This window comes from Podarcis vaucheri (assembly GCF_965113315.1).
Source record: "Podarcis vaucheri genome assembly, chromosome: 3".
Lineage (NCBI taxonomy): Eukaryota > Metazoa > Chordata > Lepidosauria > Squamata > Lacertidae > Podarcis > Podarcis vaucheri.
The window spans coordinates 67,733,397-67,754,657 of NC_138761.1; the positions used below are offsets into that span (position 1 = coordinate 67,733,397).

Sequence of the window (21,261 nt, forward strand, 5' to 3'; positions counted from 1 at the left end):
GGTAATTTATGGACCTAATAGGAATCTAAAGCCATTTGCATGTAACAAAATATATATTTTATCATAAAATACATATTTTATGCAAGCACTCTATATATAGAAATGAGCAAACCAGTGATATTTTAGTGAGCAGGCTAACAGGTGGGGCCCATTACTTACATCATAGGAGCCTACACAACACAAAACACCGTTGCTGTATGTAGGTTTTATTTTATTTGTTTTTTATCTTATATTTTGGAAATGTACATCCAGGTGGTTGGTTTTTTTCCTTTAAATTTTTTTGGGGGCCCCAAGAGAGTGGGGCCCTAAGCTATAGCTTGTTTAGCTTATGTACATAAATCCGGCCCTGGAGCCTAGAAGGGTCAAGGGTCCGACTCTGAAAGGCAAAAGAAATGAAAGCAGCCGGGCTATTGCGGCTCTGCGTGTGCAAGGCGAAGCCACAGGGGGGCGCGTGCACGCGTGCGACCATGCCTGCAAGTGCTCCATTGGAAACGCGGCTGCGTGCTTCTAATCACCGATCTGTTCCTGAAGAGCAGCAGCACCGGAGAAGCCTTTAGCTTTAGTTTAAGCCTTTAGCTTGAGAAATTGAGGGTTGAAAACAGCTGGTCCCGACCCCGTTCACCGCAGGCTTGCGAGGATCTTTCCTTAGATCCGTATGTAACAAATAAGCTCTACCATTGCGCCGTCCCGTTCCACGGAACCTCTGTGCAGGGGGGGTAGTTTCCTGGAGGAACCCTTTCCCGGTCACACGAAGCGTCCCTTCTCGCTGCGGCGCTTCCTGCTGGCGGACTGCAGGTTAGTGATCCTGGCGAGGCACGTTCGCCTGAGGACGGGAATGCGGCAGCCCAGACACCTCCCTCCTCCTCCTCCTCCTCCTCCTGCTGCTGCTGCTGTGGACCTAGTCTCTGCAAATACATACCCCTTAGTTGCAAGAACCCTACCGCCAGACTCTGGGGAAATGAGCTTTCGATTCTCCCTTCGGGAATTATGAACGCTAATTGTTGGCTTCTTTCCCTTTTTCCTGTAATTAAGTTGCTGCTTTTTGTTGGTTGGCTTTCTCTTTCCTGTCTCCCCCTTTGTATTAACGCGTGATGGTTACATAAGTAAATAAACAGTGCCTGGTTGGGAAAGGAGGGTGCGTGGGACTCTAGCCTGGTAGTAGTCTAGGGTGCTTTCAGACCCACATCTCTAAAACAGGGGCGTGAGGACGCCTTTTGGTTTTCTCTTGCCCTGTATTTGCACGGTGGTAGCGCAGCTGTTGCGACCCATCCTGGAATGCAACCATGTGGGTCCCGACCCACCTGCTGGAGACCAGTGTTAGCTGGAATAGCATTTACCCCCACCCCCAAAACAGAGTACAGCTTGGTCGTGGTTCCTTCTGGCAGCTTTGCACATTACAAAATTCTACATGAACGTTTATTGTGTGGCAGGTTTGTGCAACTACCACATGCATTGATAATTAGTTTGGCAGGGAAATGTGTTCTAAGAGGAATCTAGGCATTAACCCTGGCTCAAATTAAGCTCTTAATATGCTGCAGGGGGTGATACAGTCATCTTACGTACTTTTTTATTTCCATATTTTATGGAAAGAAGAGTCCTGCTGCCTCTGACAGTTCTTGGGCTTGTTCTTTTTATGGTGTCATGACCAAAATCTCAAAAGTAAAGGGTTTGATGTAATTTCGGAATCTGAAGGCGTAAGGTTCTGAAATACTGGCTGTGACCATAAGTGTACTAATTTCAGAGTTACCCATATTAAATCTGGTAGGATTTAACAGCCAAGGAAACATGCTTAGGGCAGAAAGTGCTCTGTCTAGTATACTGCAATCTGGATTAAGTGGAGTGATTGGTACAGGCGTGATGGATGAGTTTTGCCCAATGATTGAATTAGATGACTTTTGAAACCCTTTTGAGCAGGAATGGGGAATCTTCTTGGGAAAGTGGCATGGCTCAGCAGTAGAGCACTGCTTTGCGCACAGAATGTCCCATGGTCACCCCCTGGCATCTCCAGGTAGGACTGAGAATGTCTCTTACCTAAGAACCTTAGAAGCTTCCCACCAGTCCAATGTGGATGAATGGTCTGGCTTGGTATATTTCTGTATCTAACCTCATGCCCAATGACCAAACATAACTCTCCGAGCCTCTCTGTCTGCCCCTTGGGACTCTTCCTGGGCCACACCCCATTGTCTACCGCACCTCCTCTCTCCAAATGTTTATCCCTTAAATTAATGTGTCCTTGAACTCTTGGTGGCCTGGATAGAGTATACTATGTGTGATGGAGAGAGAGATCCCCTTCGCTGCTTTTTGAGTCTGTCCTGTTAAGTTGGGATATACCTGAATAATAGACAATAAGGAGAAATAAGAGGTTGTAAGATATTTCGTGTTTAAAATGAAGAAAAAAAGGTATTTATCTGTCTAAATGTGCTATGGAACTTCTAAGGATTGCAACATAAACTTTCTAGTTTTCCCCTTTTTCATGGTCTCTTAACTATTTTCGCTCTTTTCCATTAGTTTAAAGGCAATTAGAGTTGATGGTACAAAAATTGGTTTTCTTCAAGCATATCCTGAGGCTGTTGCACAATCTCTCTTCCTAAAGCTTAATGTACAAAGATTTGACAGTGAAATGTCAGTGTGGAGTGTGCACAGAATTCTAAATCAGTGCCAGGCAAGAAATTCTAATTTGGAATTTTATTACCAAACTGACTACCAGTTTAATCTATATTGCATTGATTATTTCCAGATTTGCTGTGCTATGAATGTCTTTGCTCATTTTAACCCCCAGAAGTTTGAGAAGCCTCCGTAAATGTAAATATCATGCAGGGTGGGGGAATAGAGATGGACAATGACAGCTGTTAAGGCAAAAATTATGTTCAAACCTGAGTAGATTAGATCTCTTCCTTAAGGTTTATATCTGCTTCCTATTTGGGAAAGTTTGCATCCATTGAATGAGCCATAAATCCAGAGATGTAACTTTTTAAAAAATGTGAGGGTTTTTTAAGGCTAATATGTGTTATTACCTAAAAACTGCTTCTAACCTAGAGAGGTGGGTGAGACACTGTGTGGTATGTAGGGTATTTGTTGTGCACTGTATAAATCCTTACTGCAATCTTGTTTAAAAAGAAGCTTTGAGATCCCAATTGGGGAAATGTATAAAACACTGTAAAGGGTCATCTGTCATGGATGCTTTAGTTGAGATTCCTGCATTGCAGGGGGTTGGACTAGATGACCCTTGGAATCCCTTCCAGCTCTACAATTCTATGGATTCTCTGACTACATTTGTTCTTTGAACATCACTATTTTCAAAGCTACCATTCCAAAGTCATTTCTCCTGTGTTCTCATTCATTCTAAGTACCCAATGAATATTGAATGTAAAATAGAAACCCTATGAAGAAAAGCAGCTTTGATAATAATTTGATAACACTGCGCTTGTAGATGCCTCAAGTCTACCTAGCAACTGGAAAGGCATTAAAATCCTTCCAGTGGCGCAATGTGTCAGTGTATCTGGCTCTTAACCAGAAGGTTGGTGGTTTGAGTCCACCCAGGGATGACTGTGGGCAGGATTCCTGAATTGCAGGGGGTTGGACTAGATGACCCTCATAGTCCTTTCCAATTCTCTGATTTTATGATATGTCATCATAATGAATAAAAAAGCAGTTAAAATTTGTGAACATTATTATTATTATTATTATTATTATTATTATTATTATTATTATTATTTATCAACCCCCACTGGTGTGCATGACACTTTACAAAGGGCCAAAAGTCTTTTTATGGCCAACCTCTGCCTAAAGAATCACTTTGCCAACAGTTTCTTATCCTACAAATATACTGTACATTCGTAGTTTACCCATGTGTCATTTAGCAAATATACTTAGATGCACATTTTTCCAAAATTGGGACAAATGTATATTTGCCTGGCGGAACCATTTCAAATAAAAGTGTGCTGTGTGGTTATTGGCTTGGGTTTTTCCTCTCCCCTGAGGTCATGAACATAGATTCCATGGACAGGTGCCCAATTCAGTTTTCTCTGCTTCCTGGCTCTAGCACAAAAGAAAGCCGCGACTAAGGGAGGGGAGTGCTTCTTGCTTTTTGCTCTTTTTTTTGCTGTGCTTATCTCCACTAGATCCAGGTTCTGTTTTTTCCTTTAAAAATCCCACCCTGAGATGATGCAGCTATATGAGAGTGGGCACAGAAGGCATTTCTAAGGGTCTGTTGGCACATTTCCTCCAGTTTCCTGACGCATTGATTCAGCATCTGCCAACCCTTCAGGCTATAGGTCACAGTCTGCACTGATTAGTCTAAAGCATTGGACCAGAGAATCTCCCTTTCTCCTTCCTCCATCCCTTTCTGTCAGTAAAGGTAGTCAACTCACAGAAGGGAAGCCACCATGCTAAATAGATCCTTCAGTTGCTTGGTACCATGCTCTGTGGTTAAAGTGTAGTGCTCAACTGGGATGAGTGTGGGAAACGCCAATTAGAATTGATCCAACAGCATTGAAGACAAGAGAGGCCTGGTGTTTTCTGTCACTGCTGTGGTCTAAAGATCAATATGTTCCCACTTTGCGTCCTAAAGGACCTTCAGTGTAGCTCTAATCACTGACTTGTGTCTAGGGCACTTGAATGTAGCAGCAGGAACAGGGCTATGCTTCTTTTCCCCACCCCAACATTGCATGGGCTTCCCAGTTGTGTAGAGCTTGTGCCAACAGTTCTCTTTCAGACCTCTTTGCTCAACGTGTGAAAGTCAGGATGAAGGGAACACAGTGTTGGGGGTTGGGCCAGTAGCACAGTCCCACTCCTGCTGCTACATATGAATGTCCTGCATGCATGTGTCTATATCTATAAGGCACGGCTTTTCTAATTGTGTTTAACAAAATCTATTTAACCACATGATTGTAACAAAACCTCCGAGTCTGGAGCTGAGCATTCAAAGCAAAGATGTATTAGAAGGAATATAGGTTTACTTCACCTTTGTGAGACTGTGTGAATTTTAAGTGGAAATGGTTTGGCTATAGTGAGGGTTTTTACGGCCAATCTCTGTGACTGATCTTGCTGATGTGAGCCTGTGTAGTCAGAACAATAAAAACATTTTACAATTTGCCATAAACCGCTCCTGTAACTATGAACTGGGCATCCATTGCTGCTCACCTGGTGGAGACAGAAACTGCTTCCTGGCTCTAGCACAAAGTAAGTACTAAGCAACAGCTCCCAGAGCATTTGATCATGTGTTCTTTAAAAACTGGGTTCCTTTGTCGGGAAGGATTGCAGCAGTTAAAATGAATGTATTGCCAAGAATGTTATTCTTGTTTCAAACCCTCCAGATCGTGGACAGAGTGGAATGTTTTGGAAAGTGGCAGAAGGACATTGCGAAGTTTGTCTGGCAGGGCAAAAAGCCCCGAATAAAATTTAAGATATTAACAGATGCAAAGGAAAGAGGGGGATTTGCCCTGCCGGACTTAAGATTGTACTATGAAGCTGCATCCTTCTGCTGGATGAAGGATTGGTTTCTGCTAGAAAACACAGATGTCCTAGATCTGGAAGGGCACAGCAACGCTTTTGGGTGGCACGCTTATTTGTGGTACGACAAGGCAAAGTCTCATAAATTGTTTAAGAACCATATTGTCAGGAAAGCTCTATTTATTGTCTGGACTAAATACAAGGACTTACTCGAAAATAAGACCCCAAGGTGGTTATCACCGACGGAGGCCAAGGCCATTAAACTACGTAACATGGAGAGTGGCTGGGCAAAATATTGTGAGTTAATAGAAAGAGTTGGTGACACTTGGAGGTTGCAGAGCTTCGAAAAATTGAAGGGAAAGGTGCGAGACTGGTTTCATTATGCCCAAATTTTAGAGGTTTTTAAAAAGGATAAGAAAATTGGTTTCCAGGTGGAAAGATCAAAACTAGAGACAGAATTATTGGAACCTAAGACTAAAGTGCTTTCAAGAATGTATAACTTGTTGCTTAAATGGAATACTCAAGACGAGACAGTTAAATCAGCTATGATAAAATGGGCACAAGACATTGGGTACAACATTATGTTTGAAGACTGGGAAAGGTTATGGACCACCGGTATGAAATTTACGGCATGTAGTGCCTTAAAAGAAAATATGAAAATGGTATACAGGTGGTACATGACTCCAGTTAAACTTGCAAAGATATATCATCTGTCTGACAATAAATGTTGGAAATGTAAGGAGGCTGAAGGTACCTTTTTTCACCTCTGGTGGACATGCCCGAGGGTGAAGGCGTTCTGGGAAATGATTTATAATGAGTTGAAAAAGGTGTTTAAGTACACCTTTCACAAGAAACCAGAGGCCTTCCTCCTGGGCATTGTGGGCCAGAGAGTGTTAAAGAAAGATAGAGTTTTCTTTTTATATGCAACTACAGCAGCAAGAATTCTTATAGCTAAACATTGGAAAGCACAGGAACTACCCACGCTGGAAGAGTGGCATGCACAGCTGATGGACTACATGGAACTAGCCGAAATGACCGGCAGAATTCGAGATCTGGGAGAAGAAGCGGTGGAAGAGGACTGGAAAAAATTTAAGGACTATCTACAAAAACATTATAAGTTATATGAATGTTGAGAATTTGCCAAGTTTTCGGGAAAAACATGCTTCAGTATTGAGATTTGTAAATGGTGGAAATTAAGTTAGGACTTTGAAAAATATAAATTACAGACCATATAACTAAATGAAAGTACAAAAACATATAAAATAAGGTATCAATTTGCTGTTTATTTTATTGTAAAGAAAGCAGGGGATGGAAGATGTGGGGAAGTCCAGTTGATTATGAAAATAGATATGGAAAAATGAATTTTCTTTCTTTTCTTTTTTTTCTTTTCTTTCTTCTTTTACAATTTCTTTTTTCTTCTGTAAAACTGCTTTTGTCGTGTTAAAGATGATGTTTTTTGACCTTGGAAAAAAAGCAAATAAAAAATTATATATAAAAAATAAAAATAAAAACTGGGTTCCGGCACCACTCTAAGAGAACAAGGGTTCATGGTGAGTTCCGGCGCCTCTTTTTCTAGAAAAATTGCACTTTGAGTCCTCAGCACTGGTTGCATTTATGAGACTTCAGTTCTTGGGCTTCCTGCTTCCATGATCCTGTGTAGTGGCCACATACAGACAGAGTTAAAGAGCCAACGCATTTACTATTTCATAACATTTGAAAATACACCAAAGGCTTAGCCAGAACAACTCTTGAAAATCAGCCGAGACCTTTCAGTTTTGCTGACTTTAGGGTGGTGAAGATTAAGGTATATGATGCAAATATAAGAAACTGGTCCAGCGAGTCCTTTGTAAACAGAGACCAGAGGGCTACTTCTAGTACCTTGATATGCACTTCAGAGGGACGAGCTGTCCGGAGCAACCAAATCGGAAGGAAGGAAGGGCTGCTACATTGTAGAGAATTGTGTGAGTGAGCAAAAGAGCGAGGAGGATGTTGTAAAGCTGAGGACAGCGATACATGTTTAGCTCTGTGTTGGACTTTTGAGGCTTTCCTGGCAACACAGCAGAGTCGCTTGCACTCTTTATAAAGACTTGAGGAATGAGATTATCACCCCTCTTTTATTGCCCATTCCGGGTTGCCCAGCCACTGCCACAGTGTTCTTTCTCTTGGCAGATCAAGATGAGCAGGTGACAGCAAAGGTTGCAAGGATTTTAGCTGAGGCAATCAGAATAAGATCCATTATTTGACTATTGAATTAAAACCCTAAAATGTATTTTATATAATTGACTTGATTTCTGTTATATGTACAGTGGTGCCCCGCAAGACGAATGCCTCGCAAGACGGAAAACTCGGTAGACAAAAGAGTTTTCCGTTTTGGAGGTGCTTCGCAAAACGAATCTTCTATGGGCTTGCTTCGCAAGACGAAAATGTCTTGCGAGTTCCTGCGAGGTTTTTTTCCTCCCCCCCCCCTTTTCTAAGCAGCTAAACCGCTTACCAGCTGATCCAATAAGCTGATAAACCGCTAAAAGCCGCTAATAGCGCTAATCCGCTAATCCGTCAATGCGCTTGCTTCGCAAAACGAAAAAACCGCTAGACGAAGAGAATCACAGAATGGATTCTTTTCGTCTTGCGAGGCACCACTGTGTATCGTATTGTTGTTTTATTGCTATGGCCAATGGCTGATGCAAATAAAGATTCATTCATTCAGAGCGGAGAAGCAAGATCTGTTGGGGTGTTAATTCTGTGAACCCCTCCAACCTCTGTCCAGGTTGTATATATGTGTAAATAAATATTCCAAGGATACCAAATCCTGAGTAACCGCTGGAACCTCTGGCATCTTTCACTGCTTGGAATTCAGGGTGGCATGTAACAGTAAGCCTCCTTTTAGAACAACTGCATCTGTTGTTGGTTCGTTTTGGGGCCCAATCCAAGGTGCACATGTTGGTGTTTAAAGCCCTAAATGTGGTAGGCCCCAAATATATGAAAGACCGCCTTCTTACCTACAGACCCTCTCAAATGTTAAGATCAGCAGAAGGCACCCTCTAGGTAGTTCTGCTCCCCCAGATTTTTTTTTGGGGGGGAGGGGAAGCAGCCCAGGACAGGGGCTTCTCTGTGGCAACCCATAAGCTGTGGAACTCCCTCTTCACAGAACGTGCCTGATGCCTTCACTGCACAGTTTACACTGAATGTTGAATATGCACCTCTTTACCCTGCCCTTTGACACTTGAGATGCGTATTTTTAGGACCCACCCTATTCTTGTGATTGTCATATCATTTAAACTATTTTTAATGCTGTATTTTAAATGCTTGTGCCCTACCTTGGTACCTTAGGCTTATGGGTGGATAATAAATGAAATAAATAATTAATAAATCTCCATTGTGGTTTATAGCTTTTGATGTATATTTGACTGAATTCTAAATAAGATATTTTGCGTGTTTGTTTTTTTAAAAAAAATCGGTTGTCACCTATCCTTCAAATGAACTCAATATTTATTTTTAGCTAGGATTATAGTTCTGGAGAGAAGGGAGATTATTATTCATTTTCAGATGAATTTATGTGGGTAGAGAAGCAAATTTGTGTGGGGGGGGGTTGTATCTGGCTCTTAAAAATGTGTGCTGTGAACCATGTTGGATTCTTTTAAAAATATAGAGGCAATTTATAAATACTCAAAATAAGTGTTAGGGTAAAAAGTAAATACGCATTCATCTGAAAAAAAAAAATGGTGTACATAGATGTTCTGATGTTATCAGCCCTCTTGGGAAAGAGAAAGAAAGAAAGAAATTATTCATTTGAAAATAAATAACATCAAAAGTAAATAATTTTATTAATTAACAAGGGAGTCACTACCATCATAAAAACAATCATAAAACTCCATGTGGAATATTTTGCCTCTAACGTTTCCTCAAACCAGGCCAAGAGATGTGTGGGCTTTCAGTTGGCTAAAGAAAATCCAAAATCTCGATAGAACATGAAAGAGACAGAACAAATGAATTCTATGTAAATCTGAAAGCACTTGGTTTGCCATCCAAAAAATTGAGCACTTCAAAGTAATGATGCCTGTGGGGAAAAAGAAATGGGATGAAATTAGGGAAGTGAAATATATGTTAAGTTAGATAAAAGGAAAAACAATAAAGAGAGCAGATGTAATTTTTGGTGGTGATTGCTATCTTCATCTCCTTTTTTCTCATTTAGGTTAGGCGAAGCGTGTCTTGTTCAGAGGTAAAACTGAATGGGGAAAAAATACCTTTGCCCATTCCAGTTTTTATTGGTCTAAAAGCTGAGAACTTTTCCTCTTAGCATTACCAGAGGGAAAGGAAAGTAAGGGTTTTGCTGGGTTATAATATAATCTCTCTTAATAACTAAAAAGCAGAAAACTTTCAGCACTTTGGTGTTTGGGGCTCATGAATCTTGCAGGGATGGGGGAACTTTGCCAGGTATTAATTCAGGAAGCCTCAGAGCCTAACTCTGAAACAGAAAGATGTTGCCTTTACAAATACTGTACCTTAATCATTCTCCTGTTTGTGGAAACAAATCAATTATCGTAGGGTAGCTTTGTGGATAGTATTTGGGCCCGAATCTTCATATCCTTTAAAGATGGCTCTGTATTGGGGAGGAGTCCCGTCCCCCCCGAATGCTTCAGGGTTTGCTTTTCCTGAATAGGATTTGAAAACCTTAGCAGTTGCAGGTGAAACTAGGTTAGGTAGAAAGTCACTTTGTTGGGGAAATAACTAGGAAGAATGCTGATTTTAACATATACCTTCAGACTTACTCATCTGTTTTGTTAATGAAATGCCTAACAGGCCCTCCAAGTTTAAAAAAAAAAAGGAGAGAGAGAGAAAGTACCCAATAGCTTCTATCAGGGCAACTGAGATAAAATAAAAGCAATTTAAAATAATAAATCAAGGAACAGTGATACAAGATTAGCATTATTTAAATTGGAGATGTCAGTGGAATACATGCAAACAATGGAGTATCTGGTTAGAATAAATCCAATAGATATTTTAAAAGGCATCACCAAGGCACTATGGTTTTTCATATGAATACTTTGTGAACCTACTCGGGATGTAAAGGTAAAAGGTAAAGGTACCCCTGCCCTTGACAGACTCTGGGGTTGTGTGCTCATCTCACTCTAGAGGCCGGGAGCCAGCGCTGTCCGCAGACACTTCCGGGTCACGTAGCCAGCGTGACGAAGCTGCTCTGGCGAGCCAGAGCCGCACACAGAAACGCCGTTTACCTTCCCGCTAGTAAGCGGTCCCTATTTATCTACTTGCACCCAGGGGTGCTTTCGAACTGCTAGGTTGGCAGACGCTGGGACCGAGCAACGGGAGCGCACCCCGCCGCAGGGATTCGAACCGCCGACCATGCGATCGGCAAGTCCTAGGCGCTGAGGTTTTACCCACAGCGCCACCCGCGTCCCTACTCGGGATGTACATGAGTGCTAATCCCATTTTATCAAATTTGCTCATCTTATAGTAGTAACTGGAAGCTATAGGGGAATGTTTATATGTAGCAGTAGCAACATAACAATTAAAGTTGCTGGTTTTTCTCCAGCATTCAATATAGCAAAGCCATTAAGTAGCCATAGTTTAGTAGAGAAGGTGGGGACTGTGGCTAGGGAGGGGTGCTGATGTCTGACTGAGTTCTTGGTGTTGGTGTCGAACTATTAGTGATTATGCTTTACTAGACTTATGGCAAAAATTTCAAGGGGTGACCTAGTTATTGCTGGAGAACTTCAAAACACACGTGGTTGGTTTCATGAGGAATAAATCAAGGAGGCATTATGAAAATGCTAATTGGCCATTTATATTGCTGAACGCCTGCAAGATAAAATGTCAGACATTCCATAAATTAAGAACTCTATTCAAAATAAAATATTAATATCTTAATAGACATCAGACTTTCCGGGGCAGTTGTGTTTTTCAGATTAATCTATTGAAAATATCAATCTTTTTGTGCTTGACCCAAATCATGGTGTGCCAGTGACTAGCATTAGAGAAGAGGGGTGGGGTGCGGGGAAAGAAAAGTAATTCTGTGATAATACCTTGTATTGTGTGATTTGCTTTTCATGACTCCTCAGCATCACCTGGCTGTAATGTCCACATTTGCTGCCTGCCCTTTGACTTGTTTAAAAAATATTTTTATTTATATTTTGTCTTTCTTTCAGTGCTGGACCCAAGGCAGCTTGCAACATGAATTAGAAACAGATACAGCTAAAAAAACTAACCAGTTAGTTATAAATAGTAAAAAATAATAGCTACTATTAAATAAGATTCTATATTAAAAGCAGCGCTGAATCAAAATAACATAAAACTGTTTGAAAATGCAACAAGAGAAGCAGAAAATAAACATACTAAACCGGCCATTAAAAGACCCTGCTGCAACAGCCAATTAGTGGCCAAAGGCCTACCCAAACAAAAAAGTCTTTGTCAACAAAAGGAAAGCAGAGAGGGGGCCAGCCTAGCCTTCTGTGGGAGCTGCTACCAAAAAGGCCCTCTCTCGTATCCCCACCAAATGTGTCTGTAAGGGTGGTGGAGCCAAGAGGAAGGCCCCTCACTGAAGATGTTGACACCCAGGCAGGCACATATAGGGATATACCTGTACCTTCAGGTAGCTGAATAGGTGTGGATGACACCTATCAGCCAATCACCCATTCCCACCACCCTTCTGAGTAATACCCCTCCCCACCCTCTCACTATATATAAGGGTCTGGTGACTTCTGTTTCAGTGTATCTGAAGAAGTGTGCATACACACGAAAGCTCATACCAGTATCAAACTTAGTTGGTCTCTAAGGTGCTACTGGAAGGAATTTTTTTATTTTGTTTAGATAGGTCTGAAAAATAAGATGCAGTTAGGCATCATCAACCTGGATTGATTTCTCCTCTGTGCTCCTTTCCAGAAATGACCATTTTACTATGGAAGAGTTTTCATCGAATTACTCATGGCAGATTGTTGCCACAAGTGAGTATGTCTCTCCATAGCCATACTCATGGCTTTGAGGAGGAGAAAGTAAAGAAGAAGCTTCAGCAATTTGCAGGTGGATCTGTTGACCTTTCTAAAGAAGATGATGGGATTGGGATCCTGACATTGAACAATTCAAGGTTTATGAATGCGTTTACAGGTATTAGCAATGTGTTGTGGATGGTTTTTGCAATTTGTTATGTATGTTTATATTTTTTCTCTCTCTCTCCTCTTTGTATGATGCCCAGAGAGTGATAGCTATTGGGTGTCTAGTATAGCAAATAAGTGAATGCTTTCTTAATTATTAATACATTTAATAATAAGTGTTTGCTTCCTCTTAAGTATGTGCAAAGGCAGAAATGACTCCTTAACACTTGCCTTCAGATGTGATGGGAATTATCTTGCAATCACAGAGATTTTATATGGGTCGTGTTCTTCACAGGGACTCTGTAATACCACACTTTAGATGTTGAAAAAGCCTTTTGTCACAACAGTTCAGTGAGCCTGAAGCCAGATGCCCCAGTTCTTTTCTCTTTGTTTTATATATCTGCCCAAATGTACTTAATTCTTGGTTTATTTAAATTCATAGCCTGGTCTTTTCCTAAAGCTCCAAGTCCAAAGCAATATTCATAAGGATTTCCGATATAGAAATGCAGGTGGATTAACCGAATTCTGATCTAGAAATTACTACTGAATGCCAGCATGGATAAAAAAACCCAAAATGTCTTGTATTGCTTCTGGAAGTTGCTCTGACATCCTCAGTGTTCCAGAGAAAGGGCATAACAGCTGGACAAGTAGTTTTCTATAGACCTGTGTGCTGTATTTGGCATTAAAGGGGTTAATCACTGCTGACCATGGAGACTGAAATATGACCACAGGGGTGGAGGAATTAGGAAATCATAGGTCAAGTCCTCTCACTGTGAACTACAGCTAGAAACTTATAACAGTGGAGACCCTGGAATACTGATACATTCTCCCATTGGCTGGCGTTTGGCCACTGCACGCTTACATTCTTTCAAGAGTTTGGATAGGATACTAATAAATAAATTAATAAATGATTCAAATCAATAAATATACCATATTGAGAATCCATTAAATCATCTGGGGGGTATTAAAAGTGTCAAGCCACAAGTTTACCAAGAGAGACGAAAATTCACTAGAGAAGTGCAAGGAGCATCTACATGTGAGCATGTAGAGCAGTGACTTATAATGCTTTTCCTCTGGGAGGTTGTGTGTGTGTGTGTGTGGCCAGCATGATTTTGTGGTTAGTCCTGTCTCTTTTTCTGGTTGTTGTTTTTTTTAAAAAAAAGATGTGTAAGTCATTATATCATGCTCTCCCAGCAGCCATTTCTGCCAAGGAGCAGGCGTCTTTTAATTTCATGACTGCTGTCACCATCTGCAGTGATCATGGAGCCCAAGAAAGTAAAATCTCTCACTGCCTCCATTTCTTCCCCTTCTACTTGCCAGGAGGTGATGGGCCCAGTGGCCATGATCTTCGTTTTTTTGATGTTGAGCTTCAGACCATATTTTGCGCTCTCCTCTTTCACCCTCATTAAAAGGTTCTTTAATTCCTCCTCACTTTCTGCCACTATCATAGAACCATTTAATTGTGAAGTTTTCAAACTAGTTTTTCTAATAAAATGCATTCTAAAGGTGACCCTCACATGCTCCTTCTTTTGATGGCAGGTGTGATGATGCTAGAGCTACAGGAGAGGGTTGCTGAATTGGAAAACTGGACGGATGGAAAAGGGCTGATTGTCCGTGGTGCAGCAAACACTTTTTGTTCAGGGTCTGATCTGAATGCCGTCAGGGCGCTGTCCAGCCCACAGGTAAGTGATAGTAGAAATCTATTTCTCATGCACTGTTTAATGTTCTGAGCCACTTGTTCCTCAATGAAAGATGACCCTGCAAATCATCATAAGAAAACAATAACAATTATTCTGTTTTGTGTCTGGATGCTGAATGTGCTGTCAGCATTTCAGAAGTGAATGACAAATTGCAAGTAGTACAAGTGTAGGGGTTGTGTCTTTGATTTATTACTCAGAAGTTCCACACTGGAAATCCTCCAGCTTATTCCATTTCTTCTTTAAAACTTTTAAAAATCTCTCAGGCTATTCAGAGAAATGAGACTGGTTGCAGACAGTAAGATGAGCTTGATTGGTTTCCCAAGCTGTTAAAGTGGATCAGTCTCCTTCACCTGCAGTTCAGTTAATGGGAATGAAATCTATGTGGAGGGAGACTCCTGTTAAAAGGAAGCTATTTAGACTGCATTCCAAATACAGTGGTACCTTGGTTGTCAAACTTAATCCATTCCGGGCTTCCGTTCGACTCCAGGAACCGTTTGAAAACCAAGGCGCAGCTTCCAATTGGCTGCAGAAGCTTCCTGCACTCAATCGGAAGCCGCATCAGATGTTTGGCTTCCAAGAAACATTCACTAACTGGAACACTCACTTCCGGGTTTGCGGCGTTCAGGAGCCGACTTGTTGAGGAGACAAGCCATTCAACAACCTAGGTACCACTGTACCCACTTATCTGGGAACAAGCTTCATTGAACTGAATGGGACAACTTCTGAGAAGATTTTTGCAAGGTTTATTTTATTCCTCAGGCAGCAATCCTATGCACACTCGGAAGTAAGTCCCATACTGGGATGGGTTTCTGAGTAAACCTGCATAGGATGAGGCAGAAATTCCCAGTATCAAGCTGGTTGTTGTTCTTGGCCACAGAGGATATTTGTCCATTTTATTCCCTGCAATCACATCTCACTCATTGCAAGAATTCAGCCACAGCCTTTGTTTAAATAATGGCAGGATTAATACTAGGTTTTAAAAAAGGATTTGGATCCATAAAGCGACGTAGGACAACTAAAAGCTGTGTTTTCAAGCCAGTGTTGAAAAGTGCTCTCACTTTCCTCAGGGCGAAATGAAATGACTGGCTTTGTTTATTGTTACAACAAGAATAAAAGACAGTGCTCTCCTAACTGATTGCTGTATGTTTCTATCCTTTGGAAATCTCATTTCCAAAATGTGAGAAATAAAATAAATTTACTCCTTGGTGTGAGTCATAAACTTGTGCAATTACTGTGACCCAAATTTGGTTCAATAAAATTGTTTCCTGGGTTTGTTGGCATGGACCACACATTGTATATTCCTCACAGTATGAAACAGGGAGGTCTGACTTGATTTACTTAAAACACTTTCTCAGTAGCAGACTTAGCCCAGTTTTTTCAGGGTTTTTTAAAAAGTATTTGTTAAATTCCATTCTCTGAAAGCATGTCAGACTTCCCAAATCACTTTGGTAATTAGCTGTGTAAAGTTATTTCACATTCTATGTCCCATTGATTACAATAGGAGAGCTAAGCATGTGCTGTAATCTCTCCCTTTTGAAATTCCTTTCACTTGGCTGAATTCCCTGATATCCAGCATTAGTCATTTTGAAATCAGTGGATTTAAGCCTACTCTGAATATGACAAATGTTGCATATCACCCTCTGTTTAACTACAGTGAGAGGTTCTTTTGCTTTCTGGTATCTGAATCATAGGAGAGTTGTTTCTAAATAATGGCTCAGAACTCCCAGTGTCTTTCAAGAACCTTGAGTGTGAGTTTTCAGACTATATCTTGCCTGGCAGTAATTTATTTTCACGTTGGGTACAATGGCAAGTGGGACTGCCAAAGTCTTTTCTTCCCAGATGCCTGCCTCCTTTCTTCCCTTCTTTTAATTGTTAAAAAATAAATAAATTGCCAAGCGCTTAAAGCTCACAAGTTAAATGTGTGTGAGTTGCAGGCTTATTGTACAGCATATTACAGGGTCGCAAACAGGTTTTGTTGTTGGGGAATGGTGTTGCCCATACGAAAAATGTCACTGGTCTTTTCCAGCAGTGCTGAAAAGGCCATCCCTCTGATGACTTGGCTACTTGGCATTGGTTAGCTTAACACAGCATTGCAGCAAAAAGGACTGGGGAGAAGCAAAGTTCTTCTCTGGGAGTTCACATGTTTGTGTGGTCTCAGTAACCCATAGTTTAACTTATTGTGCGGTGCAGAGCAGCTAAATGTTAGCTGGAGATCTTCTCTGAAAGAACTACCCAAACCACTGAATATGTCTTTCTGCAGCAGATATGGCCATGAGTGGCTACCTACTAGTCACAACGGCTATATATGCAGCCTCCTTTCACCTGCCTATGGACTTTCCAGAGGAATCTGATTGGCCACCATGGGAAATAGGATGTTGAACCAGATAGGTGCTTTTGGTCTTATTTATTAAGGGCTCCTCTTCAATCTACTAGGCTCATTTAACTGAAGCCAAGAGTCAAAGCCTTTTCAGTCTCTGCCTTCCATGGCATTTAATTAATAAGATATTAATAATGGCCTGCACACACCAGTCCGCCTTCTGGTTGCCATTCAAGAGTTAGCACCAGCTGACAGTCTTACTTTGTAGAAGCAGAAATGCTCTGAGATCATTAATGTGGCTTTGTTTTGAAACTTTTCACTATGAATAGTTCCTCTTCCCCCCCTCCCCTTCCATAAACACAGGCATCTTTGTATTCATCAACATTTTAGACTTCTCTTCTGGCCTGCTTTGTGCACTGCTCAGGGTGTTTTTTAAGTTAAATAGTGAGATCACTGCTTAGGGTGGAAAATGTCTTTGTTCTTCAGCTTTATTCAATCCTATTTCATTTATGAATGGAATTTGTATTCCTAATTATATTATTGATATATAGGGTTTGCTATCTGCCTTTCACCCTGAGCTGTCTTGAAGTGTCTTACAACAGTTAAAAAGTGAATGCAAGCCAACAACAATACCATGTCAAAACTGCAATAAAATTGAGAGAGAGAGAGAGAGAGAGAGAGAGAGATGTACAGCCACTCAGGCTATCTTTAGGTAGATGAAGAAGAGAACAAAAATATGTGCCAAATAGATAGAAATAAAAACAGAAAAGGCTAAGGGTCTCAAATTCATTTTTAAAAAATGTTTTGCAAAATAAAAAAGCCTCTGTATTGTAAAAGCTAGGAATCGGCATCTAGAGACTGCAGAGTCCCTATTTCAGCCACTAAGCAGTGTACAAAATAACAAATGCAATATGCTTATATAACAAACAGCCTGAGAAACTACAAGATAATACAAGACAACAAAAAGAAAAATGCCCAAAGCAAAAACACAGCAGCACATTTTGAATTGTCTTTAGTCAGGAGCCCCTTCCCTCTTCAGCCTCTCCCTTGCCAAGGCACACCCTGACCCAAAATGCAACACTCGCCTCACTGTTCACCATCCCACCCAAATTCTGTGCTACATCTGCATAAATCATATAATATGCACTAATTTAATATCGCCTAACCCATACTACATCTTCACCAGCACACACAAGCACACCATTAACCTAGTCACTCCCACTTGGTCACCAAACACTTTCTCTAGTCAGTCATTCCACTGGGGCCTGACAATGTGGACAATGGGCTTGTAGCAATGCTGACTTGGTCTCTTAACCCGCTTGGATGGGAGGAAATAGTGGGTGGGTCCAGCAAGTGGTTAATGTATCGTTATGTGGCTGGGTGGTGCTGCAACCACTCCTAATAAAGCCTGCCCTGGATCCAATGGCAGGCAACACCTTCCACCTAAATGCAAAGACCTCTTTTCTTGGGAAAGTGCTTAGTACAGATGTTCTTGGATGAAACCAATTATTCTAGCCCTTACCAGTTTTGGTAGAACCTGGTTTTGCAGCCCAGTTGACCTTGCTAGCCCTGATGGATGACCATCGGAGAAGGTCAAGTAACTCTTGCTTTATCTTTCAGCAGCATTTGAGACCATCAACTATAGATTCATCCTGAATTAGCTCTGTAGGTTAGTGGTTGCAGATGCTATTCTGCACTGGTTCTGTACTTACCTGCAGGGCTAGTTCCATAGAGTAGCATTGGATGACTATGTGTCTAAGGAACATGAGAAGAGCTTGCTGGATCATGCCAGTGAGCCATCTCATTTAGCATCCTGATCTCACAGTGGCCAACCGGATAGATGCCTGTGGGAAACCTGTAAACAGGACCCGAGCACCAGAGTCCTGGCAGTTATGCTGTGGAATGTCCCAGTGCTTATTTTGTCTCCAGTGCTATTTAGCATCTTTATGGAGCCATTGGTAGCAGTCAGTAGCTGATTTGGAGCACAATGTCTTTGGTACAGTTTAGAGTACAGAACCTAGGCAAAATGTTTAGGAAATTTATTATATGTAAGCTCAGTTGGAATCAGTAGAACATTCCAGAGCAGCTATTCCCTTTGGTCATTTGTGTACCTCAGGATAATTTTAACTGTTTTCCTCCTTCTTTATAGGATGGGATGGACATGTGTATGTTCATGCAAAACACCTTAACCAGACTCATGAGGTTAGTGTGTTTTGTCTGATTAACTTTTAAAATGTTCAACAACTTGAATTGTAGCCCTAGCAAAAAAATAAATAAATTCAAAATCATGTTTGCATGTTGCATAATTTGTAAGCCTGGAGAATGTTGGAAACTAAAACGTTGGTTCTTATAAGCAGATGACATTTACAACTCTTGAAGTTTTCCGAAATGACAACAAAGCCTTTGGTGGTAGGGGCAGGGACATATCACCCCCTGAAAGTTCTGCCTCAATTTCCAGAAAGTGTTGAAGTCATCTCTTAAAAGTTGGCAAGCAGTATGTCCACAACCTACATAGGGGTATGGAAGCAACATGTGCAGAGGAGGAGACTGTTAGTTTAATCTACCATCTGTTCCCCCACCCCCACAAAGGTTTCTCTCTCTCCAGCATTTCTTAAGGCTCTCTTAGTAACTGGGAAGCCGTATTTCTCATGCCGCTATTGTTTTGGATTATTTCTGACCTTCAGTTTTATGAGGGCTTTTTTTGTAGAATGACCTAAGGACTTCCAGATGAGAAACAAAAGTCCATCCTTCTCTGACATTTAATCCTGTTCCCCATTGTTTCAGACGTTTCTATAACAGAATGCAGACTTACTGCTGCATAGAAGAATCACTGCCCAAGGTCACACGAGAAAAAGGTGACAGAGGATGAAAGACCGTGAGGCAAACTTGTGGGAGAAGGAGCTTCAGAAAATGAATTCCCCAAAATTCATAGCCAGTAACCTCTCAGTCCCCAGTTCTTCACCACACATTTGAAGGAATAGTCTTATAACTGAGTTTCATTATCAGTTCATGTCAATGTTGGGGGCTGTAGCTTTCATATACTATTTCTAATTTTGGCCTCTTGAGAGCTCAAAACCACACTAGCCACATACAGTGGTACCTCGGGTTAAGTACTTAATTTGTTCCAGAGGTCCATGCTTAACCTGAAACTGTTCTTAACCTGAAGCACCACTTTAGCTAATGGGGACTCCCGCTGCTGCTGCGCTGCTGGAGCACGATTTCTGTTCTCAACCTGAAGCAAAGTTCTTAACCTGAAGCACTATTTCTGGGTTAGTGGAGTCTGTAACCTGAAGCGTATGTAACCTGAAGCATATGAAACCTGAGGTACCACTGTATTAGCTTTTGAGTTGTTCTTCTAAATGTGTCATACAGAATAAAAAAGATTAGAAAATTTAACAGAATGTCTGACTCTGGTTATGTGTTTCCCCCCAAAAGAAACTTTTTTATATATGCAGAGATAAGGTAGCTTTCCAGGGGAGGGGTCATGACAGGGCACCATAAATGGACAAAACTAAACAGGTGCCAGTCCTCCATAAAGTCTGAAAAACATAAAAGCTTACAATTCCCACCACCACCCGGCAGTCTTCACAATGTGTGTGCACTTTAATGCTTACTTTCACCTTTTTTTAAAATAAAAAAATATTAAAACGTAATTTTATTAATCTAGATTTTCAAGATAGCCTACAAAAGAGAACCGTAAAACAAATATCTCTGCTTTTTTTTTTTTTTTGGTATTTGTACTGTTTCTATGATAATTGCTTTTGTTTCCGATGTTTATGTGTCATGCTTACGTTCCAAGACAAACCATTGTTTGTCTTGGCTTGGAATAGCATGCCTTTTGATCATTTAACCCTTTGACTGTAGTTGTAATTTTGAATGGTTTCTTTCTTGCTCCCCGTTTTGTGTAGGTTACCTCTGATTACAGTTGCCTTAGTGCAAGGGAAGGCTCTGGGAGGAGGAGCAGAACTCACCACTGCATGTGACTTCAGGTAGGGTTAAATGCATCTCTGAGCAGACTTGGGACCCTGTCCAGACACTGTTTTACACATTTGGATTGTGCCCAGGGAAAGAGTGGCAGATACGATCTACTTCATTCTCCTAGCACTTTTCTTTCATGCTGTCATAGCATTTTAGTATCATGGGGTTTTTTAAACAACCCTTTGCGCTGTTTGCTCTTGGCTTTAAATAGAATAGATTGCCTTGAGTGTATGTTGATAGAATGGTAACTTAACAATTTTTTATAAATAAAAGGGAATATTTTAAAGGGAACGCCTACACCCATTTGAGTGTTTGGCCCTATGTTGTGAAAATGTTGGATTACAAGGAATCTTTTTAACTTCCACAATAAGAGAACTGGTTACATAAGAACACGAGAAGAGATCAGGCCAAAGTCCCACCTAGCCCATCATCTTGTTCCCTCAGGTGCTTTCCAAATCCTATGGGAAGCCCGAAAGAGGACGTGAGTACAACAGACCTCTGCCCGCTCATTATTCCCACCTACCACTATACAGAGGGATACTGCAGTGGAACATAACCATTTTGACTAGAAGCCATTGATAGCCATATCCTCCTTGAATTTCTCTAATTCTCTTTTAAAACCATCTGAATGGGTGGCCATCCCTACTTCCTGTGGCTTAGTCAAGCAATTTCACTACCCCCTTTCTTTATATTTGAACAGCTCATTTTGGAG

General features: G+C 41.1%; 1 protein-coding gene across 4 annotated transcripts in view; it reads left to right on the forward strand.

Moving 5' to 3' along the window:
• Positions 1–478: 478 nt before the first annotated feature.
• The window catches only part of ECHDC1 (ethylmalonyl-CoA decarboxylase 1), a 28,029-nt gene continuing 7,246 nt past the window's right edge, over positions 479–21,261 (forward strand). Inside the window, exons 1-5 of one of the 4 annotated variants that reach the window (XM_082216172.1) lie at positions 479–653; positions 12,346–12,567; positions 14,094–14,236; positions 18,721–18,773; positions 20,480–20,560. In XM_082216172.1, the coding sequence (XP_082072298.1) occupies positions 12,348–12,567; positions 14,094–14,236; positions 18,721–18,773; positions 20,480–20,560 (497 nt within the window). In that variant the 5' untranslated portion in view covers positions 479–653; positions 12,346–12,347. The other 3 variants (XM_082216169.1, XM_082216171.1, XM_082216170.1) reach the window with 3 other exon arrangements.